Raw genomic sequence first — 22,562 nt, 5'->3', positions numbered from 1 at the left:
GTCACATAACCTCAAATATACAGCAAAACCAAATACTGACATTAAAAACTCGCCATTGTAAACATTAAACAATACACACAACTTTTTTTTATAACTTCTTTGTTTAACATTTCAACCCATTCATGATTTTCATATTTGCTCTCATTTTATTACAGCTCCCCGGCCACCAAAAAAGAAGAAAGGAGAAAAAACACCCAACGCCAACTGACAACGCAGTTGCTTTGTTTAGCCGCTTCCCACCTCCTACTCTGGACTGCAAATCCTCTGACGCCTTTATTTTATTGTGGGATTTCCTGGTCCTTTTGTTTTGATTTTCGGTTTAACGGCCATCATCATCGCCACCGCCACAACCACCTGTAAAACTTCCACAATTCCCAAAATGTTCGATATCAAATCCATTTGCCACTTAACAATTTTATTGCTGTCATTCTGTTTTATGCTGGTGCATTGTTCGCTGGAGCCTACAGATCAATTTCTAGATAATCCCACAGATGTCAAACAAGGTGAGTGCGTTTGGGTGTGTGTGTGTGAGTATGGGAAATAAAAATCAAATATGAAGACATATTTTATATGAATTTATTTCTGTGTGTTTAATGTGTGTGTAAAGGAATGAAAGTGGCAAGGTAACTGGTAGAGAGTATTTAAAGAAATGACTTTTGATATAAAAGAGAATGGACAAGTTTTTAAATTGAGATATATATTATCAAACATTTTATAAAAAACTCATTTCCCAGACTAGGGCCACCTTAAATCACGGACAATGTCAAAACATGTAGTAAATATCTATTTTAGGCTGCTACTGAAAAGTCGATATTGCTATTTTTCCACTATTTTAGAATTTCTATTTCAAAGTCGACTTACGTATCCCTACTAAAAAAGCCCTGTCCCTTTCTATATTTAAGACTCATTAGGTCTTTCTTTTTTAAGAGACTACTTTATATTAATAGATCTGCAAGATGTCTTCTGCTCCTAGAAGATAATCTGTCTAAAGCAAAATTGACTTTGCTATTTTTTCCACTGACCAAAATCGACTTCGAGTTTTATACTTTCCAACGCCAAAAGTCGACTTACGGATCCCTACTAAAGACTATTATGGCTCGATTATGCATTGCGTTGCGTTATCTGTTGTCAGCGCGACTGAAATAAAATGTTGTATTATAGAAGGCAACACAATTGAGTTGTCGTTATCGATCAGTGTATTTTCCATCTTGTGAACTCTAAACTTCAAAAATGTCAATAAATTCGAAATAACAAAACACAATTTAAACAATAAAAGAATTTTAAAATGATAAGTTCAGTGGAATTATTTTTTGATGAAGAAGAAAATGTTCAGGGCGTTGCATCTATTCAACGAAGCTTGAGAGATAATTCCACCTCAACATTTGACACTATTTCTATCCCATCTTCAACCCATGTCTCCATTATTCCGTAAATGGCACCTGTAGGATATGTTACTAAATTTATTTGTAGTAGATCTGCTGCGGTTTGTTCCAACGGCGATAGACGCACTTCATACTCTCTGCCATTCTTCTGGTGTCCTTGTTGGTGGACCATGACTGTTTAGGTTGTCGGAAATTTTCTTCCACGCTTCATCTGCAGTGGCTTTGGTTTCACCAAAGACACGGATTCCTCGAGCTAAGTTTGGATTAGCACCCATTTTTTCTATAAGTATTTCGAACTGAGGTTTTGTTGTTACTTTCACCATATTTAATCTAAAATGATAAACAAAATGATTTAGAAAATGTGTATTTACCTCTCTCTTTCTCTTTCTTCTTTGAAAAAGTTCACTGCAACTGCAAATAGATGGTTGCTCAAATATGGCCGCTGTAGCAACTGAAATTCGCAACTTCAGTTGAAAGTTGCCATACATAATGCAATTTTCGCAACTGGCAACGCCACTCAACGATAATTGTTATAAATAATCGGGCCATTAGAAATTAAATTAAATTATTAAAGACTAATTAGAACTTTCTTTTTTAAAATATTTTCCATTAAGAGGCTTGCAAGAGGTCTTCTGCTTCTGGAAGAGCTATGAAACAACTTTTGTCTACAGAAGATCTTCAAAAGATAATTTCTCTAAAACAAGTCTGTAAAAGTCTCCTTTCTTAAAAAGGTCTGTTAAAAGTCTTCTGCTGCAGAAAAGTCGGTTTTGCTATTTTTACCACTGGCCAAAAACAACTTTGAATATTAGACTTCGTAAGACCAAAAGTAGACAAAAGCCCTGGGGCCTAATGCTCGTACTCGATATAGAGTGAGATTTTGTTCGAAGTTAAATTACGATCCGTAGTTACTAATTGAATGATACGACTCGAATGGAATTATTCAAAAATTTATCGATTATTGTCAAAAAATAATCGAAATACCGACAATCGAAACATATGTTTTCATCCAAAAAGTAAACAAAACAATTGTTTGCCGCTTCATTAAAAGTTGAAAAAAATTATGGATACGTGTTTTTTTGTATTATCCTCTTCGGAAGATGAGGACGGTAATAATATAAATATAATAAGAAGACAAATTCGAGAACGTAGTGCTGCTTCCAGTATAAACTCTTCTGATTGGGTGATGAGTTTTTCTTCATATGGGCCTCCACCTGTCTGATTCTTTGATGCCTTGTTAAAGGATAATTTCTTCTTAACATGTTGTTTTTGGTCTGCATAAACCTTGGAAAGGAAAACTGTGAAACATAATTTTTCATACCACTTTTCAATATATACCTTTCGCCACAAGGTGACATTCTTTACGGGTGGTCCTGCTCCATTTAATTTGGTTGTCAACTGCTCCCACAAACGATTGGATGACGCTCAACCTTCTGGACAATTCGAAATTTTTCCTTTGGCAAGTCCCGGGTGGTCAGACATAAAATCTGCCATAATTGCCTTTTGCTTAAAATTTATTTTGTTGCAATTCGTGCTCCTGTGAAATAAAAGGCTCAATTATATCCATTTTATTTATATAATTAAAGTATTAAAAAATGTATACTTACATTTCGTTTTTCTTCTGTTTTGTTTTGGTCTCGACAGGTAGAATGTGGCGGGCAAAAACTCGAATAGTTTTATTCGACATATCGATAAATTTTATTCGATCACGGATACGGTAATCCAAAAATTCAAATTATCTATCGAAACAACTCGATATCGAGTACGAGCATTAGGCCCCTGTTCTTTGAATAGCCTTAGCCTTTCCATTACGAGACTTGCAAGAAGAGCTATAAAACAAGTTTCGTCTAGAGAAGAACTTCAAAAGATAACCTGTCTAAAGCAAGCTTTTAAAAGTATCCTGTCTAAAAAAGATCTGTTAAAAGTCTTCTGCTGCAGAAAAGTCGGTTTTGGTATTTTGCGAGAAGTCTTCAGCATAAAGAAGGCCTGCAAAGCCCCGTACAATATTTGTTGCGTGGTAGAAGAATACAGGTGATATGTCAAAAATTTTAAAATGTTTCTTTTTTTTTCAAAAATAAGTTATTTTGATGTGCTTTCTTATACGGCACAAATCGGAGGCTGTTTTGCTACATATATTTCAACAATTTTACAAATTTCAATAATTTTTCATTCAAAATTTTCAATTCCAAAATTTATTTGACAGTTCATTGTCCCTGCAGCTGTGTCCATGTATTCTTCATGGTTTGTTGTCTGGAAAAGACTAGGGATATATAAGTCGAGTTTCGATCAATAGTCTTTAGATATCATAATGGTAGAATTTTATCATGGTAGAAGAATATGGGCAGATACAACAACGATTAAGAACATTGATTTGTCAAATATTTTGAAATGTTTTTTTTTTTCTTCAAAAATAAGTAGATTTTTATAAATTTAAAAATTATACTACGATAATTAATTCTCACAAAGGAGGTTAATCCGACAAAAAGCTTTAATATAAACTAACTATAAAAGCAAATGTCGACTTTTGTCTGTCGTAAAAATGGCAAAATTGATATTTCGCAAACGATTTTCGATTCTGGTATTATGTTTGGTCGAATTTTCAGTTTATTGCGAGGCAAAAAATATTCCGTTTGTAACATATCGAAATGTACATTTTAAGCCCCACAAAGTATATATGTTCTTCATCAGAATATATATTCTTGATCATAAAATTCTATGGCGATTTAGCGATGTCCGTCCGTTCGAACGAAATGAAGTGGGTTGATAAAATTGTATTCAAATGTATATTATGTCTCCAAAACTTTCGGTATTGAAAATGGGCCAAAACGTGAACCTAGTCTTGGTATAGCCCCCATATAATGGTACCTTCCTATTTTCGGTATTTTGGCGTTTTAAGCGACATTATTCACCGAAAATGTTTCAAATTTGGTATTTGAAGTTCGTAATGGATACTACAGCCTATGACAGAAAATTGTCTGTGCAGGTCCACGTTTTGGTATAGCCCCCCATATAATGAATGGTACCTCGCTATATTCGGTATTTTGATGATTCTAGCTACATTATTCATCGATTTTTTCAAGATTCGCATTTAAATAGTGTAATAGCTTATGACAAAAGTTGCCCATGCAGGTCCACGTCGTCGTATAGTCCATATTATAACGGCTACATTCGGTATTTATGAGATTTTAACAGAATTTTCTTCGGATTTCATTTTTTGAAAATTGCCAAATTCGTTCCAAATGTTGGAGGGTATTGAAAGTTCGACTCGACCGAAATTACAGCTCCTGTGCTGTACAATGAACATCGAAACCAATTTTTAAATTAAAATTATTTGAATTTGTTAAAATTGTTTGAATTTGTTAAAACAAACTTTGAATTACGTCGAATAAGAAAAAATGTGTCAAGACCAGCGCATTAAAAAATAATATTTTTTGACAAATTATTGCTCCCAAGCATTGATGCATTTATCTGCCATGAGTTTGATGTTATATTCTTATAATAATGATATTTCCATATTTAGGCTTAAGACGAGAATACATAAAACGCTTTTTTGAATGACATAAGTCATCGTCTGGCTTCTTCGTAGAGGAACAAAGGAGTTTTAGGTTAACTTAGCTCGATACGCTCCTACGCTCCTTTGTTCTTTTCCGAAGAAGCCAGCCAATGACTTATGCTAGTCAAAAATAGTTTCATGTACTCTCACCTTTATTTATTTTTCAATTATCTTATCCTATAACCCTTCGAAGCCCTAGTTTGTTTTCAACTTCAAACCCCCTCCTCGAACGCCATCATGACTTTCCATATCTAGGTTAACAGAACTGTAATCGAATACCCTTTAAATTGTTACCACCTTCTAATGCCGTTTGTTTTCTTTTCTTCTCATCCTCTTTTATTTTTTTCTTACTTCTTTTTCTTGGAATTCTGCCGGCCAAACCACATTTATTCACCTGAAATACGAGCAGATGTCTTAACAATGCACAAACGTCCGTCATTCTTTGTGGGCAGTCGCTATGGCCGATCATCTGGCGGTGCTTCATCATCATCGGTGGCCAGCGGTGCTTATGCACCATCGAAAACCCGACGCCTAAATGTGGTGCCACGCAATGACAGATTCTTTTTGGGCTCACGTTATGGCAAACGAGCGGGTACGCAATTTGAAAATCTCGAACCTATGGAATCAATGTTAGCGACACCCTATGAACAAGCTTTGTTTTCAGAGATCTCCACCGGCACCCAGTTGAGTAATAAGCCGGCAGCCGTGGCTGCAGCAGCAGCAAAACCATTGATGCTAATGAATAACGAGTACTCGGCCGAGGGTGAGGGTGATGCAGCAGCTGGCGGTGCATCGACACCCTATATGTCTTGCGTCTACACTGGTTTACAGAATTTCTATCGCTGTAACAGTATGTAAGTTAAAGGTTAGAACACACACATTTATTTCCAGATTTTGAAGTGTTACATTAATGGAATATTTAACGTTTTCTTCTCTTTCATTTTGCAAAGTGTATATTGGGGTGTAATGAGATTTAAGTGTTTAAAACTTGTATATATTTAAACATTATTAAGTTAATTTTATCATTTTTAACTAATAAGGGGTAGAAAAATGATAATTGAATAAAATACCTGTAACCCTGAATTTCATTAATTGTTTCGCAGAGGAAAACTTTGTTTCCGAACATTATTGCACCCCCAAATAATTTAACATTCCTGGCTATGTTATTTTATTAATATTACGCCGACATTTTTTTGGGAATAAAATAAGCAGGCAAATCCAACTGTTCTTCAAAACTTATAAAATTCATTTTCTTTTAATCCTGAAAATATTTGTTTTATTTTTCTAGGATTATCCCATACAATATTGCCCTGCTTGTTTCCCTATACAGAGCCAATATATTTTGAAGTTGAGCCTATTACCAAACCTCATGATTTGGAAATCGACTTCAGCTTTCGATCACTGACCGAAGAATGACGATTTTTTCCCTAGGTAAGTTAAAAAACTTTTGATGCCTAAGGAAAAAATGTTTGCGATTCACGGAACTTGTTACGAAATAGTGATCATTTGACCTTTTTAACTCGGCCGCCGTCTCGGCCGCTCCTCTGAGCTCTTACTTGTGATTTGAGCTTAATTTAGTCGAAATGCTGCCAAAGTAACTTTATACAGATACATTAGCTGCATCACTTAGCAAGGTTATGATTATTCAATATTTTGGCCCCCAGAAGGTAGGGAAAAATAAAGCTACCTTTTATACACACAGGGTGGAATAAAAAAAAAACCTGCAACAAAGTCAAACGCCATAATTTTTAAATTTTATTGAATGAAAGCAAAAATGTCGGAAATAGCATCAAATTGTAAAATAAGTTTAGATTTGTTCGAATTGCACGAATTATGGCTTTCAAACGGCCAATGAAATCGTCACACGCTGTCCGAATGTTGCTCTGCGATATTTTGGCCCATTCCCGGCGAAACGCTTGCTTGAGGTGATCGACACTTTGGTATTTTTTAGTGCCAACCTTGCTTTCCAAAACACTCCAGACACAATAGTCCAACGGATTGGTATCCGGAGATTTTGGTTGCCATTGTGCGTTGAAAATGAAGCCTCATTTGGTGGCACGATGGTGCAGCCAAAATGTCTTCGTGCCCAAGGCTTTAATACATCTTCCAGAATATTTTCGCGATAATATTCTGCATTTATTCTGATGCAGCCATCGGCTGTTATGGCGGCCCACGCAATTACCACGGTCGGCGCTTGAGTTCTTGTGGCCAACCGAAGTTGCACATTTTCAGCTGACCTCTTAGACAAGTAAACACGATCATTTTGTTTGTTTACAAACTGCTGGACAATGAATGTTTTCTCAGCGGAGAAAACCAAGTTCGGCAGCTCACCACTTTCAGCCAAGCGAAGCAACTCTTTACATCTTTTGAGTCTTTCTTTCACTTGCGGTGTAAGTTCTTGCACTTTTTGGAATTTCCATGGCTTTACCCCGAGCTCGTTTTTTAATATTTGCCGAATGGAATATTGCGATATGTTCAGCTCATGAGCCATTTTTCGGTCACTGACAGCAGTCTGAAGTTGGTTGCAGTTTTTTCATCTCACCCTGAATATTTATATAAAACGGTTCCTCCCGATATTCGGTATTTTGATGATTTTAGCCACATTTTTCAACATAATTGTCTGAAAATCGAGACAAGGAGTTCCTTGTGAGTACTTTCTTCCCTAGAAGATAATTGTCTATATAGGTCCACGATATCGTATAGTCCCCATATAACGGTAACCCCCGATATTCGGTATTTTTATGATTTCAGCCAAAATTGTCAATGGAATTGTCTTAAAATCCACACAAGGGGTTCCTTCTGAGTACTTTACCCTCATAGGAGAGAATATTCTTCATAGGTCCACGTTTTAGTATAGCGCCAGTACTCCCAGATAATAGGTTTTTTAATGATTTTTGTGACATTATTCACCGGAATAGTTTCAAATTTCGTATTTGAAGTTCGGAACCGTTACTACAGCCTATGACAAAAATTACATATGCAGGACCACGTCTTCGTATAGCCCCCCGTCTAACGGGTTTCATTTGAGCGGCGTTTTTCGATGGAATTGTTTTTGAAATTTTTCAAGTTTCTTCCAAATGGCGGAAGGTATGAAAAATTTGGCCCGGCCGAACTTCTTGTGTATTGGTCTGTTCCAGAACCTGCAAGAATCTACTAGTTTGCAATTTTTTCGAAAGTTTTACGAGTTTAAAAAGTTTTACATTCTTGCAGTTCTGGAACTGGGCATATGTAAACAAACATCAGCTAAGTCGTGGTACAATAAGGAGGTAGAACAGCTTTGTAATACAAAAGAAATACAGCCCTGAGGCTATTCCCGCTTCCTGTCAGACAAGGTGTTTTCATTTATTTTTTTCATTTTTAAAATAAGTCTAATATCGCGGAAGATAAATGAAATGCCTGGATATTCTCTCAAAAATATGATCCTAAGCGTTCAATCTTTTAATTCCGTGGCAAATCTGGTTAATATCATAAATGCGCGCCCCAGAATTTAAGTTTCTTCCAATCCTTGATTTTGAAATTTTTTTTTTTATTTTTCAAAACAATGAATACATACATAAAATTGGCATATGTCGGGCACACTTAGAAAAAAAATTGTAATCAGCTGGTAGCTTTACCTTACCTTTTTATTGTACCATGAGATAAGTGATAGTTATATTGTCCTAATGCCCTGTTTATATCGAACACATTTTAGTAAAACGGTTTTATTTGCATTGTCTCACAAAAGTATTGAATAAAGGTATAGCTTACATGTAATGGAATTGCCAAGTTTTAAGGATTGTGCGGGTAGCCGATTTGGTCACAAATTGTTGTTCTTTTATTGACAAACCAGCAGGTTTTGACCTGATCCTATTCTTATTCATAAAAATCACTTTGATTGTTCGTGTAGTCATAATCTACAACAGTTCGTGTGTCTGAATTATTTATTTTGAATCCTTGCGAGCTAAAGTTTCAGAAGCAATCTCACACTACCCCTGACATACATTTGCAAATTGGAAAGAAAGAAATGATAAAAAAAATCGAAATATAATTACGATATTTTGAATCAAAAATTCTATAATAATTTTCTAGTGATGATAACATGTTTTATGTTAAAAATACAGTTAAGAATCATGCCGCCTACCAGAATTACAATAACAACAATTATAATAATGCTGATAACGATGTTCGCAATGATGTTGACGAAACTGATGACGATGATGAAACTAAAACTGAAACTGTTAACTCTGCTGTTGATAATGACGATTACGATACTGATGCTGATGCTGATGGGGGAAATGCTGGTCGCAGTGATGGTGTTGTCAATGAAGTACTCTCAACGGATGCAACAGAGGCTGTTGGCAATGGGATTGGAGGTGATAATGATTTAGCTGTACTTTTTAATGATGTCAATGGTAAAAATTGAAAAGAATAAAAAAAAATGTGTTTGAATTTCTCAAAGAGCCTCCATACCTCTACAACAACATCCACCCACCTACATATGACCGTATTGCATATGTCTTGCTTGCAAAGATATCCCTCTCAAAGAATGAAACTGAAAACTGAACATAAATATTTAATTTTAAGTATGAAAAGCCAACACTTATAAAATGTCTACCTATGTACGAGTACATATACACAACACACTCACACATTTACATGCAGCTATACTAGAATTAAAATTTAAAAAAAAATTATATTAAACCAATAATAAAATAGGGCTGGATAAAGTTTAATTCTAGTACATACACATACACAACCATGTTGCATGTTATATTCAATTTGAAATCAACAGAAAATCAGCAGAGCTAAAAAAATAAACTTAAACAAGTATCATTGTATATAGTAGTTACATTAAATCAAATTTATGTTTACAAAAAAAAAACATGTATTCGTAAAAATAACAAAACTCATGTAAACCCCCAAACCGTAAGAATTTATAGAATCAAACAAATACAAATATTAAATGCAAATTTTTGTGTCAAATCTATATTTATTTCATTTCTATTTGTTGTTATTTATTTGTTGTATATTATTATATATTATTGGATAAAATAAAAAAAAAAACCCGAATTCTTAATGAATTACCTATAATAATTATAAATATACATGAATGTATTATTAAGCTATTAGTAAAGATATCTAAAAGGAATATGAAGGAATAGCAACCAAACCAAAAAAAAAAACTATGTAATTGAAAATCAAATTAACGTTAAAGTAAACAAACAACAAAAAAATAATATATATATACATACATATATTACAAGTGAATAAATGCACAAATATGCCAAAAATATGAGCAAATTTAAAATGACTGTCTTTGATTGTAAATTAAAGGATCAGAGGTTGGTATAAACATGATTATACTCTACACCACATAGTGGTTTTTTGTAACATGGAGAAGGAAACGAGATAGACCCATAGTTCCTTTTGGTGATCAGTATAGAATCACATTTTGAGTCGATTTATGCATCTCCGTCTGTCCATGTATTTTTGTAAGCAAAATGCAGGTCACATTTATTATTCGATTGAGATGAAATTTTCTAAATAACATTTGTTCGGCTCAAGGTCGAACGCTATTGAAATTTGTGAAAATCGGTCCAGATTTAGCTATAGCTCCCATATATATCTTCCCCCGATTTTAGGTTTCTTGTAAACCAAATGGCTAATATCAGTGAAAATGGTGTGAATTTTGCTACATCTGACCGAATTCAAATTTGGTGAAAATCGGTTCAGATATAGCTATAGCTCCCATATATACGTTTCATCCGATTTTGGTATTTAAGTCCCTTACATTCGTAATATACACCCCACAAAAATGATATTTAGTACCAGATATCAGATACAGCCCAGCAATAGATGATTCCAATGTTATCAAGATCGGATCAGATTTGGATATAGCTTCCCTATATACACTGGTGGCCAAAACTAAAGCAACTGAAATTACAAGGAGAATGAATGCCCTGTAACTTTTTCAAAAATTAAGAAAATGAGAAAGTTTTTCTTGTTTTAGATTAGGTACTTTATTCACTTTTTAAAAACCTAAAACATAAAACCAAAATTCATTTTTATATAAAAAATAATGTTTGGTAAAGTCAATTAACCCGATTTTGGCTTGGACAAAACAAAAGCAACTCTGTTGTACATTCATATAACCGCTGCAATTTCAGTTGTTTTTACTGTGATATTTATCGCTTTTTGCTTCCTTCGACAATTTCGCTTGTCATAAATCCTTTTTGAGAAGTTTTTTACAACAGTATGTGTTTTTCTTTTCGTTTTTTAAGTACTGCACAAAAAAAATTTTAAAATGGTTAGAAGCAAATACAGTACCTGAATAAAACAGCAAATTATCAGTGACTATCAAAACAACATATCACAGAAAATGATTTCCGAGAAATATTTCATAAATATTTATGTGATTTCATAATTATTTCTGTATACTAAGTCGGTTTTTTGAAACTGGATCAGTAGTAACAGTCTATAACGAATGAAGACCGTGAAAAACTTCAGAGAAATAAAAAAACAACTATTTAAGAGTTCAACTGGATTGGTGAGAGAGCAATCATGGGATATAAGCTCGAGATCAGTGCGTAGACGAGTAGTGGCAGCTGGTCTGCATACCCGTATGACATCAAATAACCATTTATATCTGAAAAAATCAAAAAGGCTTTCGGAAACGATAATATTAGGTGGAATCAAGCTTTATATACATTATTTCTGGGATGAGTCTACGTTTAATATTAAAGGCTCAGAGGTGAAAATTTTTACGGTGAGAAGACCAAAAAAATGAAGTACTCAAGTTGCGGGAGTCAAAAATTCATGTTTTGTTATGGCCGGCACAATCACCTGACCTAAACTCCTTAAAAAAACCTTTGGAGTATAGTAGATGGGAAGATCAAGAGAGATTCGGTAATAAATAAGCACAACATTTTCTAAAGAATTCGGGGTACCTGGGAAAGCACACCCAAGGATCAAATTGAGCGTGTTATAGATTCAATGCCTCGTAGGTGTGCATCTGCTATCAAAAATAATGGTTATGCTATCGACTACTAGCCAAAATGTAATTATTTTAAAATAAAAAATCAAAAGTTGCTTTAGTTTTGACCAAGCAAAAATTGGGCCATTTTAGTTTTCCACATATTATTTTTCGTTCAAAATTATTTTTGTATTTTTATTTTTAGTTTCTTAAAAGTGAATTAAACCCCTCATTTAAAACTGGAAAAATAATTACGATTTGTTTATTTTTGTAAAACTTACTTACTTGGTTTTGGCCACCAGTGTATATATTAGTCCGATTTTACGTTTCTTGTGCACCAAATGGCTAATTTCAGCCCAAAGTGAGTGAAATATTGCATTTCCAAGCTAATTCATTTAAGAAGTTAATACTTTAAATTTGTTGAAAATCGCTTCAGATATAGCTACAGCTTCCATATATATGTTTCATCCGATTTGTTTTTTAAATCTCTAACTTTCGGAACATGCATTCTACCATAATCATATTTTGTACCAGATATCTCATAGAGCTCAGAAATGCCAAATATAAACCTTTCTTTTACGAGAGCTCTACTAAATATGCATAGTGGTGTAGGGTATTTGTATATAAACCATGGTAGAAGAATATGGGTAGATGCATCAACGCTTGGGAACATAGATATGTCAAAAAATTTAAAATGTTTTATGAAAAATAAGTGGATTTTTAAATGTTTTTTATACGACGCAATGAATTTTTCAACAATTTTTACAAATTTTAATAATTTTTCATCCAACATTTTCAATTCCAAAATCGGTTTGACATTTCATTGCCCCAGCAGCTGTGTCGATGCGACTACCTATATTATTCTACCATGATATATGCTAGGAACACAATTGGAGCGAACGACGAATTTCGCCCTACGCGGCGACAAAATGAGCCGCGAAAATTCGTCGTATGGAACACAATACCGACGAAATTATAAAACAGCTGACGAAGTTGTTTACTTTTTGCTCATTTGTTGACTACAATGAATTATACAAGAACACATAATTCTTTACGTTCTCTATTATAATTTCACTTATGTCCATCTTCTCTATTATAAATTCACTGATATCCATCTTCACTCAGGCGCAAGTACACAAATAAATAAACAAATTAATTATGTTTTTTTTATACGAGTAACAGATAGTAGAGTGACCATAACAAATTTTAAAGTAAAAAGTAACTTTATTTACTAAAACACATAAAATTCGTACAAGTATGGCCACCTTGTACTGTTTTGTTCGCCGGTCGCCGGCGTATGAAATAGAAATAAAGCTAATTGAGTTCGCGGCGACCGACGAAATTTTCGCCGGTGCCGTGATTGTGTGCACTTCCATATACACATATGTGTTTTATTTTTGACGACGAACATACGCCGCGAAAAAATTCGTCGTTCGCTCCAATTGTGTTCCTAGCAATAAATGTACTTTTATAGTATGTTTACATTAGTGGTTTTTGTTTTTCTATTCTTCTAATAATACCCACAAATAAGTCAAACAAAAGATCTAAAATCTAAATAGATTCTTGTCGGCATTGGCTTGAACCATGGTAAAATTAAGAAGGTTAAATCAATTCAAAAACGTTCCCATCTTTTCATTTTCTGTAATTTACCTTTTCAAATTTAACTGCATAGCAAGCAGTTTCCCATCTCTGATTAGTGTATTACAGGGTGAGATGAAAAAACTGCAACCAACTTCAGACTGCTGTCATTTCGAAGCAACTCGTCCGACAGCTGTTAAAATTAGTTCAGTGAGAGCTCATTATATTGTTTACAAGTGTAAAAAGGCATTTTGGTGAGATTTTTTCAGCAAAAAAACTTATTCGTGATGGAATTCAAGCGTGGTAGTGTAATTTCTTTATAATTGCCTGGAAAACCACAAGTGACTATCGTTAGAGCACTCCAGCATTTAAATGTAAATAAATCTTCTGTGTCTCGTACCATCGCTCTTTACCATGATACTGGTAGCGTAGCCCGACATCAGGGAAGTGGACGGAAGAAAAGAGTAAGATTAGCAGAAATGGTTCGAAAAGTAAAGAAACGACTTGATCGAACCCCGCGTCGCAGTGGCCGAAAAATGGCTCGTGAGCTGTACATATCGCAATATTCCATTCGGCAAACATTGAAAAAATGAGCTCGGGATAAAGCCATTGAAATTTCACAAAGTGCAAGAACTTACACCGCAACAGAAAGAAAATAAACTCAAAAGATCTAAATAGTTGCTTCGCTTGGCCGAAAGTGGTGAAATGCGAATTCGGTTTTCCCCGATGAGAAAACATTCGTTGTCCAGCAGTTTGTAAACAAATCTGAAAATGTGTACCTTCGGTTGGCCACCAGAACTCAATCGCCGGCCATGGTGATGGTGTGGGCCGCCATAACAGCCAATGGTCACTCTCCGTTCGTATCAATCGACCGTGGCATCAGAATAATTGCCGAATATTGTCGCGAAAATATTCTGGAGGGTGAATTACAGCCTTAGGCACGCAAACATTTTGGCCGCAGACCTTGGACATTCCAACAGGACTCAGCACCATCGCACTCAGCACGCGCCACCCAAGATTGGTTACAAAATGAGGTTCCTCGCTTCATTTTCAGTGCACAATGTCCGCCAAAATCTCCGGCTACCAATCTATTGGACTATTGTGTCTGGAGTATTTTGGAAAGCAAGGTTGGCACTAAAAAATACCAAAATGTCAATCACCTCAAGCAAGCGGTTCGCCGGGATTGGACCAAAATACCGCAGAGCTACATTCGGGCAGCGTGTGACGGTTTCATTCGTGCCAAAGGTGACCAATTCGAATAAATCTAAACTTATTCGAAAATTTGATGCTATTTCCGACAAAAATTAAAAATTATGGCCTTTGACTTTATTGCAGTTTTTTTTTATCTCACCCTGCATAGTGGACATTTTCGAAACCATCTCCATATGTCCAGGCTACCCTTGAACAACGACCCTAATACCAAATTTCAGATTTCAAGAACTATTTGTTCACCAAATACCAAATTGTACCAAATATAGTACCATTTAGTACTTTTCGTGCATTTGTACTACAAATTTCCAAAACCACCTCTGCATCACAAACCTGAAACCAACAGGGATCTCAATACCAAATTTCAGCTACATCCGTTCACTCTAACCCAAACTGTTCCAAATTTAGTATCATTTTGTACAGTTCGCACACTTTGTTCTTATTCCCAAAACCACCTTCATATAGCCAACTTATTTTCCAAACTTAATTCTAATACAACATTTCAAGTTTTTAGCTCTATCCGTTTACTTGATATCCGTACCTAACTTTTCGTAACCTTCAAGTTCGAATTTCTGAAAACCCTTGGCACATCGAAACTGCACTACAAGTTTGTTGTCAAATTGTTTGCAATAGTAATTTTCTTGGTTAAGGGACTTCTTAATCTATATATATAAATGAAAGTTGTGTTAGTTACTACGCTTATAACTTAAGAACCGCTGAACTGATTTTAATGATTCATACAAATTCGGAATTGTCTCTAATCCGAAAAGGATAATATCCAAAAAAAATCGCGTAAAAATGTGATATGTTAACATTTTCATTTTGACTTTTTAAATGTACAATAGTAATGTTTTATTTTGCATGATTTTTTCCATTTTGACTTACTTTTTTCTAATGTACATTTGTAGTGTTTTTTTTTATATTTTATTTTTGAATTCGAATATTAATACCAATTTATTTAAATGACTTGATTTCTTGATGGCGGGTTACATGGAAGTGTAGTACCGAATTATGTGGTGGCGAAACGGAATAGATGATACCGAAATAATTTAATGTGGTCACACCAAAGTTAAAAGATAATTACTTTTTCAAAATCGTTAAAAAAAATCACGAAAAAAGAAATTCTCAAAACGGATAAATATCGAAAAAAAAATTTCCAATGGAATTGAATTTTAAAATAAAAGTACATTCTATTGACAAACTTTGTAAGGATCTTTAAACAGTTGCTGTAAAAAATCAGCGAACAAGTTGAAGATTTTTTCAATTTGTCATTCTTCTTTTGTCAATTTTTTTCAATTTGTAATATCAGGGTCTACATCGTGCTTCAGCTGGAAGATGCGCAGACATTTAAACAAACAAAAATGACCGAAAAAGACTAATGGGGCTTATTTCACAGCGTGGTTCTACTTCTTTCATGTGACAATAATCCGTCCAATGAGAGCTCAAAATGCAAAAAATTTTTGGGAGTACAATCAGTAAAATACCAAATATAAAGGGTGCAAAATAATAGAGCGAATGGGACTTTTGGTAAGAAAAAGATTTTTATCCTTCCAAAAATTCTTCCTGAACATTTAAGATACCTTAAATCGCTTTTGCAAGTCATGATATCGATCATAAATAACTATCGTATGATTTAAGCTATTTTTGGAGTCTTCGCCACTTTCTTCTATTTTTGGCCCTTATGTGGCATCTTTGTTTCTAAGGGGGTAGAGAACCTCTTCGCATGAAATTTTCGGAGTAGGGCCCATATTGGTCTTGACCACTAAAAATATGTATTTATGCTACCCTGGGGTAAGGAACCATCGTACAGATAATTACCACATAGAAATTTATTCATGTAAAGTCCCCACATTGGAGTATCCCCAAGTCCATTTTCACATCTAATGTGTGGTCAGAAAAGAAAAAATTGTATTCTATTGAATTTGTAACCCCCAAGAGAATATTGGTTGGGAACGTAGATTTGGGATATATGAAATAAATTGTGAAAACATGAACAAATTACAAATATAAGAAAGTATCACGGTACCCAATATTTGTTGAATCGTCATTGAATTATGCTATGATGAAAAATATGGACTTTATGGGAGACCCCATATTTGCAATTTAAATGACAAATAAAATTAGTTCCCATATTACGGTAATGAGTGTAAAATAGTAATTATATTTGACTATTCTGAAATCAGTCTGACCTCACTTATGAGGTGGATAAAACTATTTTTACTTATTTAAATCACGTGATTTTTTTTTCAGTTTGACATGCTATGTTGTCCTGCTATATTTTCGATTTGGCCTCTATTTGTCATATTGGATTATAAGGGATGAAGAAAGTTTTCAATGTAGGTCGATGTTTCGCATTTTACCATATTTCAAAGGATTTGGCTAAAAATGTGTATTTGGGGGTGAAAATCTTACACAAAAATTTCAATATATCTACAAATTTTAGAATTTTCTCCATGTAATAGTACCCCCTCAAGTCCACCATTTGGCGGACAAACAGACCGACATGGTTAGGGGTACTTATGAGGACTCTAATGCACAATCTGAGGTGCTAATGAGTTTAAAAAAGTAATTAACTTTGGCTATTCTTTAATCAATTAGCCCTCAATTATAAGGTGTACAAAGTACAGTAAAATCCAAATTACTGCTCATTTGACTTAAAATTAAAAACTAATCGACCAGTACGTGAACATTTATAACATTCATATCTTTGAATAATTATGCTTTGACAAATATGCATAATAGACAAAAACTACTGGCCGGCAACGCGGACCGGGCCAGCTAGTTAATTAATAAAATTACAAAGACAATGTGAAATAAAAAAGTATAAAATATTTACATTTATTTGTTTTGAAGCAAACAACATTTTTCCATATTTTTGTTTTTCTTTTGTGTTTTTCAAAAACACAAAATTTTCTCATGGAAAATCATTAGCGTCTGTTTTAGGGAATTTGTTTCGCAAAGCAAATCCCGCATCAAACCTTTTCAGCAATTAAAACATAACATCGGGGCGATAATTCTTCGTCCATGAGCTTTTCATAGCACACATTGATATTGAGGTTCAAATCAGCAGCTGCCTCTTGCATAAAACACAGTCGGTCATAGAGAACCAAGTTTTCACATAATTTCTGAAAAAGGAAGGGGGAAAATTAAAAATATGACAATAAAATGTTCCACAATCGAAGTCTATTTCAACAAGTAAAACAATATCTGTCGGTTTTGCCGACAGATGTATATCCTCAGGCAATGTTCGATTATTTAAAAATATTTTGATTATTCAAACTTATGATCCTCTATGTAGTAGGTTCAGAAGGAGTAGGCAGTATTATCCATTTCTTATCGGTACTAAATAAATATGATATACAGGGTTGCCCATATTCGACGGACCCATCTGGCAACGCCATAACTTTTGACAGAGATGCCACATCGTTTAATGACATACCGCGTTTGAAGCGTCAGTCCAAGCAGATTTTTACCATGAACCAATACACGCCACGCGAGCGCTCTGAAATAGTTGAAATTTACAAGAAGTCAATTGTGAAAACTCAGCGTGCTTTTAAAACATTAAAAAATGTGAGAAGTGCGCCTTCTAAGAACACCATTAAGCGTTTATACGGAAAATTTTCGACTGGTAAGACTCTTTCTAATCCGAAGAGGCCATATAAAAGGCGATCGGCCGAGAATATCGCTGCCGTAAGAGCCAGTGTTGAGAGGCCCCCAAGAACATCCCAAAAACGCCGTTCTCAGCAGTTGGGCATGGCTCGGTCCACTTTACATCGGATTATTCGCATTGATTTGCATTTGTTCCCGTACAAAATTCAATTGACGCAATGAATGTTGCCTGCGGACAAGCCTCGTCGATTGGAATGGGCCCAAAGGGCCCAAAGATCCGTCGAATATGGGCAACCCCGTAAATATTGAGACGGTTTGGATTATATTGTTTACTTCCTTCACTTTATATGAAATATGTGATAATTTTTAGAAAATATATTGGACCGAAGTATTTAATTTTCACACTTCAACTATAAAATATTGGTATGGGAAAAATTACAAGAAAATCGGACATTTGTATCCAATTTTATGCGAAATTATAAAATCCATGTTCATATTTCTGGTTGATAGAAATATTTTAATATAGCAAGTTGTAAAGAATCGCTGAGTTGTTTCACAAGTTATGACAGATAAAAGTATTGAAAATTGTGACCTTTTGTGGGTGAGGTCCCAGAAGGGATTCGCAGATATTTATCACCATCACAAAAGATCTTGTGTTAGCAAAAATGTGTGCATGTGTAAAATCTGAAGAGAGTTGGGTGCCTATTACGCTTTCTTTAAGCGTTTTGTTTTTCAAAATCTTGAATCCTATGCGGGGGAGGCACCAAAAGGAGTGCACCGATATATTCCATCTTCACATCATATCTTGTGTTAGTAAAAATAATGGGATGTTCGCAATGGATACTACAGCCTAAGACAGAAAATTGTCTGTTCAGGTCCACGTCTTCGTATAGCCCCATATAACGGTACCTCCCTATATTCGGTATTTTGGTGATTTTAGCGTCTTTATTCACCAAAATTTTTTCAAATTACGCATTTAGAGTTCGTAATGGAAACTCCAGTCTGTGACAGAAAATTGTCTATGAAGGTCCAGGTCTTCGTATAGGCCCCATATACCAGTACCTCCCTATATTCGGTATTTTGACGAGTTTAGGTACAATACTCACCGAAGTTGTTTGAAATGTCGTATTTGAAGTTCGTAATGGATGCTACATAATATGACAAAAAATTGTCTACGCAGGTTCAGATCTTCGCACAGCTTCGACATAACGGTACCTCCCTATATTCTATACTTATATATTATATTCTATTATATTCTATACTTTGATGATTTTAGCTACATTATTCGCGTTTATTTCAAGTTCCGAATTTGAATTTGGTAATGACTCATGACAAATAATGTCTTTGTGGGTCCACGTCGTATAGGCACCAATATAACGGCAATATTCGGTATTTTTAAAATTTTACCAAAATTTTTTCAGGATTTTATTTCCAAATTCGTTCCAAATGGTGGAGGTTATTCAAAGTTCGGCCCGGCCGAACTTACTGCTTTTTAATTTGTTTACTTGTTTTTTTTTTTTAAATTTTGACCCTTTGTGGGGGATGTACGTAAAGGAATGGTCCGATCTCTACCATCTTCATAACAGATCTTGTGTTATCGAAAATGTTGAGATGTGTGAAATATAAAAAACACGGATGCTTATTTAGGATTTTATGATCATTTTGGTTATTCAAAACTTTAAACCTTTTTGTGGGAGGTACCAGACGGAATGATCCGATCTTTAATAATAATCAAAACTTTGACCCTTTGTGGGGGAGGTACCAGAAGGAGTGGACCGATATATTTCATCTTCACACCAGAAACCAGGTTAATAAAAATATTGTGATGTGTGTAATTTGAAGACAATCGGAGTCTTACATCACATTTTATAAGAGTTATAATTATTCAAAATGTTGACCGTTTGTAGGGGAGTTACTTGATGGAGTTGACTGATATTGTCTATTTTCTCATATGACCTAGCACTGATGCATATATTAGTATTTGCAAAGTTGCAGCAAAATCGGATTATAATTTCTCTTTTTGTGAAGTAAATTATTTTCTTTCAAAATTTTGATATTTTGTGGGGGGGAGGGGGGTGTACCAGAAGCAGTGGATCGATATCTCCGAACTCGTTCTAAGTTTGATAATAATATTACGATGCACCAAGTTTGGATCAAATCGAATAATCCTTTCGACAGTTATCGTGCGAACCAGCCAGCCAGACAGACGGACGGACATCGCTATATTGACTCCAAATATCCTTAAACGGGATTTGATTTGGGATTTGTATTTGGTCCAAAGAGACATAGGGTCTAAAAATGTTATTTCGATGAGACACGTTTTGGCCGTATCAAATGATATATACCCTATCTAGCCATATGGCTGAGGGTATAACTAGCCATATTACAAAAAAATAATTTTGGATTTCGACTTTGGTTTTCGATTTTGAACTGTTCATAACATATCAAGAACTGAAAGTGTCCCTATTCAACCATTGATAGTTGCCATTAAAAAATTATTTACCTGTATCGCAGTCTGCAGGCAGGTTAAACCTTCAGCCAGTCGTTCCCCATACGGGTACTGCTCCAATAGCATATTAAATGTCTTTTCATGCATCTCAGACCAATCCAACAACGCTCCATCAATTTTCGATTGCAAACGATACAAATGTCGAAAGTGATTAAAATCCAAAATATTTTCAGGCAATAAATCGATTTTTTCCTTGCACTTAACCACAATTTCCCTTTCCTTTCTGGGCAATGCTTCAGCAACGGCTCTCAGAAACATTTCTCGGCCATGGCGTGAATGCTGTTCGGCGGTGCAATTCTGCCATCTCTTCAGTGTTTGCTGACAGGCCAAACGCAGGAATGGACGATTTAAATATCTCGAATAATTATTGATGACACTGTCATTTTCCTTCTTCTGCTCCTCCTTTTCATATTCACTGCTGTCGTCTTCGCCCACAGCAATCACCTTTTGCAGACTACGACTCAATGGGAAATTGTCGAACCTTAAAGTCTTGGCACACATTTGCATTTTGTGATAGCAACAGGGCATGATTATCAGGTGACGTACTTCGGGCGTGTAAAGAAAAAGTTTCATGGAGGTAATTGTCAAGTCGGCACATGCATGTAAACCAATTATGGCTTGTGTGGTGGGCCGTAATGTATCATTGCCGTAGCCATAATTGGATTGTAAAAGTTCTGTTACATTCTCAGCTATAAAATCTTTGGAATTCTCGGTGATGAATTGCTGGCAATAGCGTATGGAATTCTTTGCCTTTGGCATATAGGCCTCCAACCGTTTCTCTGCCGCCTGTACACGCAACGGATCTGATTCTAGACCCAAAATTAAATAGTTTTCATTAAGTTTGTAAAGGATTTCACTTAGATAACCTAAACCACAACCAAAGTCAATTAAGACACATGATTCATGCTCCTGCTGCAATTCCCGGTGTATGGCTTGGGCTAGGCGTAAAATTTCATGACGTTTTTTCACATTCATTTTCTTAAAGTTTTCTGTTTTTAAATTTAAATTGTCTTCTAAGGGTGGAGGGTCTTCAAATGCTTGCTTTGGTATTAAAGAGCTTAAACGTCGACGAAATTCTTTTATGGGTGGTTCTTGAAGTGTAGTTAATGTCTGATGCACGTGGGGAAATTGATTTAGTTCATTGTTGTCTATATCCTGGAAATAGCTACGAAACTCTGTTGGCATATTGGCCAATATATTGGATTTTATAAAACATGTATTGGCTTCTTGGTAGATCCATGAAAATTCTTTAAGAAAACTTATGGACTCGAGAAAGTAGTCATCTGGTGTTGTAAAGCCTTTTGGTAAACTCATATCTGAAAACAGGAGAAAAATAGGGAGGAGGTTTTTTTTATAAAAAATAGTTAAAGAACTAAAATAGCTATCGTTATACAAAAAATAGTCTTGCAAATGTAAAACAGTGTAAGATAAAAAAAAGAAAAAAAACTGCAGCAATGTCAAATGCCATAACTTTTACATTTTTATACCCTACAACACTATGCGTTGGGGGTATTATAAGTTTGATTGGGCCAGAATTTATGTAACACCTCGAAATATTGGTTTCCCACATAGGAAAGTATATATGGATCTTCCTAGCTCGCCGAGCTGAGTCGATCTAGCTATGTATGTCCGTCCGTCCGTCTGTCCGTCTGTCCATGTTAATTTGTAATCACTCTACAGGTCGTAATTATGGTTCGATCTTCACGAAATTTAAAATGGAGGTGGGGCTAGGGTCAGAATAGAACCCTATTTCTTTTGGAGATGATAGCATAA

At 35.0% G+C, this 22,562-nt stretch overlaps 2 protein-coding genes and 1 long non-coding RNA gene across 6 annotated transcripts in view; 1 reads left to right on the top strand and 2 right to left on the bottom strand.

The window, feature by feature from the left end:
- LOC101891749 (uncharacterized) overlaps positions 1 to 9,607 on the top strand; it is a 50,131-nt gene extending 40,524 nt beyond the window's left edge. For 3 of the 4 annotated variants that reach the window (XM_059120111.1, XM_059120112.1, XM_011293139.3), the window contains 3 exons: positions 156 to 503; positions 5,342 to 5,786; positions 9,001 to 9,607. In XM_059120111.1, the coding sequence (XP_058976094.1) occupies positions 380 to 503; positions 5,342 to 5,786; positions 9,001 to 9,334 (903 nt within the window). In that variant the 5' untranslated portion in view covers positions 156 to 379 and the 3' untranslated portion in view covers positions 9,335 to 9,607. The remainder of the gene's footprint in view (positions 1 to 155; positions 504 to 5,341; positions 5,787 to 9,000) is intronic. The other variant, XM_011293140.3, reaches the window with a different exon arrangement.
- Positions 2,227 to 3,163, bottom strand: LOC131801407 (uncharacterized). Its single transcript, XR_009341817.1, has 3 exons — positions 2,987 to 3,163; positions 2,718 to 2,916; positions 2,227 to 2,663 (listed from the first exon to the last, which is right to left on the bottom strand). It is a non-coding gene; the product is annotated as an uncharacterized LOC131801407 (long non-coding RNA).
- An 8,036-nt stretch (positions 9,608 to 17,643) lies between the features above and the next one.
- On the bottom strand, positions 17,644 to 22,103 carry LOC101893974 (methyltransferase-like protein 25B). The gene is made up of 2 exons (XM_005180911.3): positions 20,784 to 22,103; positions 17,644 to 17,796 (listed from the first exon to the last, which is right to left on the bottom strand). Exons 1-2 carry the CDS (start codon positions 22,101 to 22,103, stop codon positions 17,644 to 17,646), a joined length of 1,473 nt encoding a protein of 490 aa, XP_005180968.3.
- Positions 22,104 to 22,562: the final 459 nt, after the last annotated feature.

This window comes from Musca domestica, unplaced genomic scaffold (genome assembly GCF_030504385.1).
Source record: "Musca domestica strain aabys unplaced genomic scaffold, Musca_domestica.polishedcontigs.V.1.1 16, whole genome shotgun sequence".
NCBI classification, from domain to species: Eukaryota; Metazoa; Arthropoda; class Insecta; order Diptera; family Muscidae; genus Musca; species Musca domestica.
Note: the sequence above shows the minus strand (reverse complement) of the source record. Positions and strands in the feature narration are given on the sequence as shown.

What these genes read in the sequence shown, in the direction of transcription:
- LOC101893974 (XM_005180911.3), bottom strand. Translation starts at nt 22,103, where the DNA reads ATGAGTTTACCAAAAGGCTTTACAACACCAGATGACTACTTTCTCGAG. An exon ending in GCCTGCAGACTGCGATACAG is followed by an intron (nt 17,797 to 20,783) that starts GTAAATAATTTT and finishes TTCCTTTTTCAG; the next exon opens with AAATTATGTGAAAACTTGGT.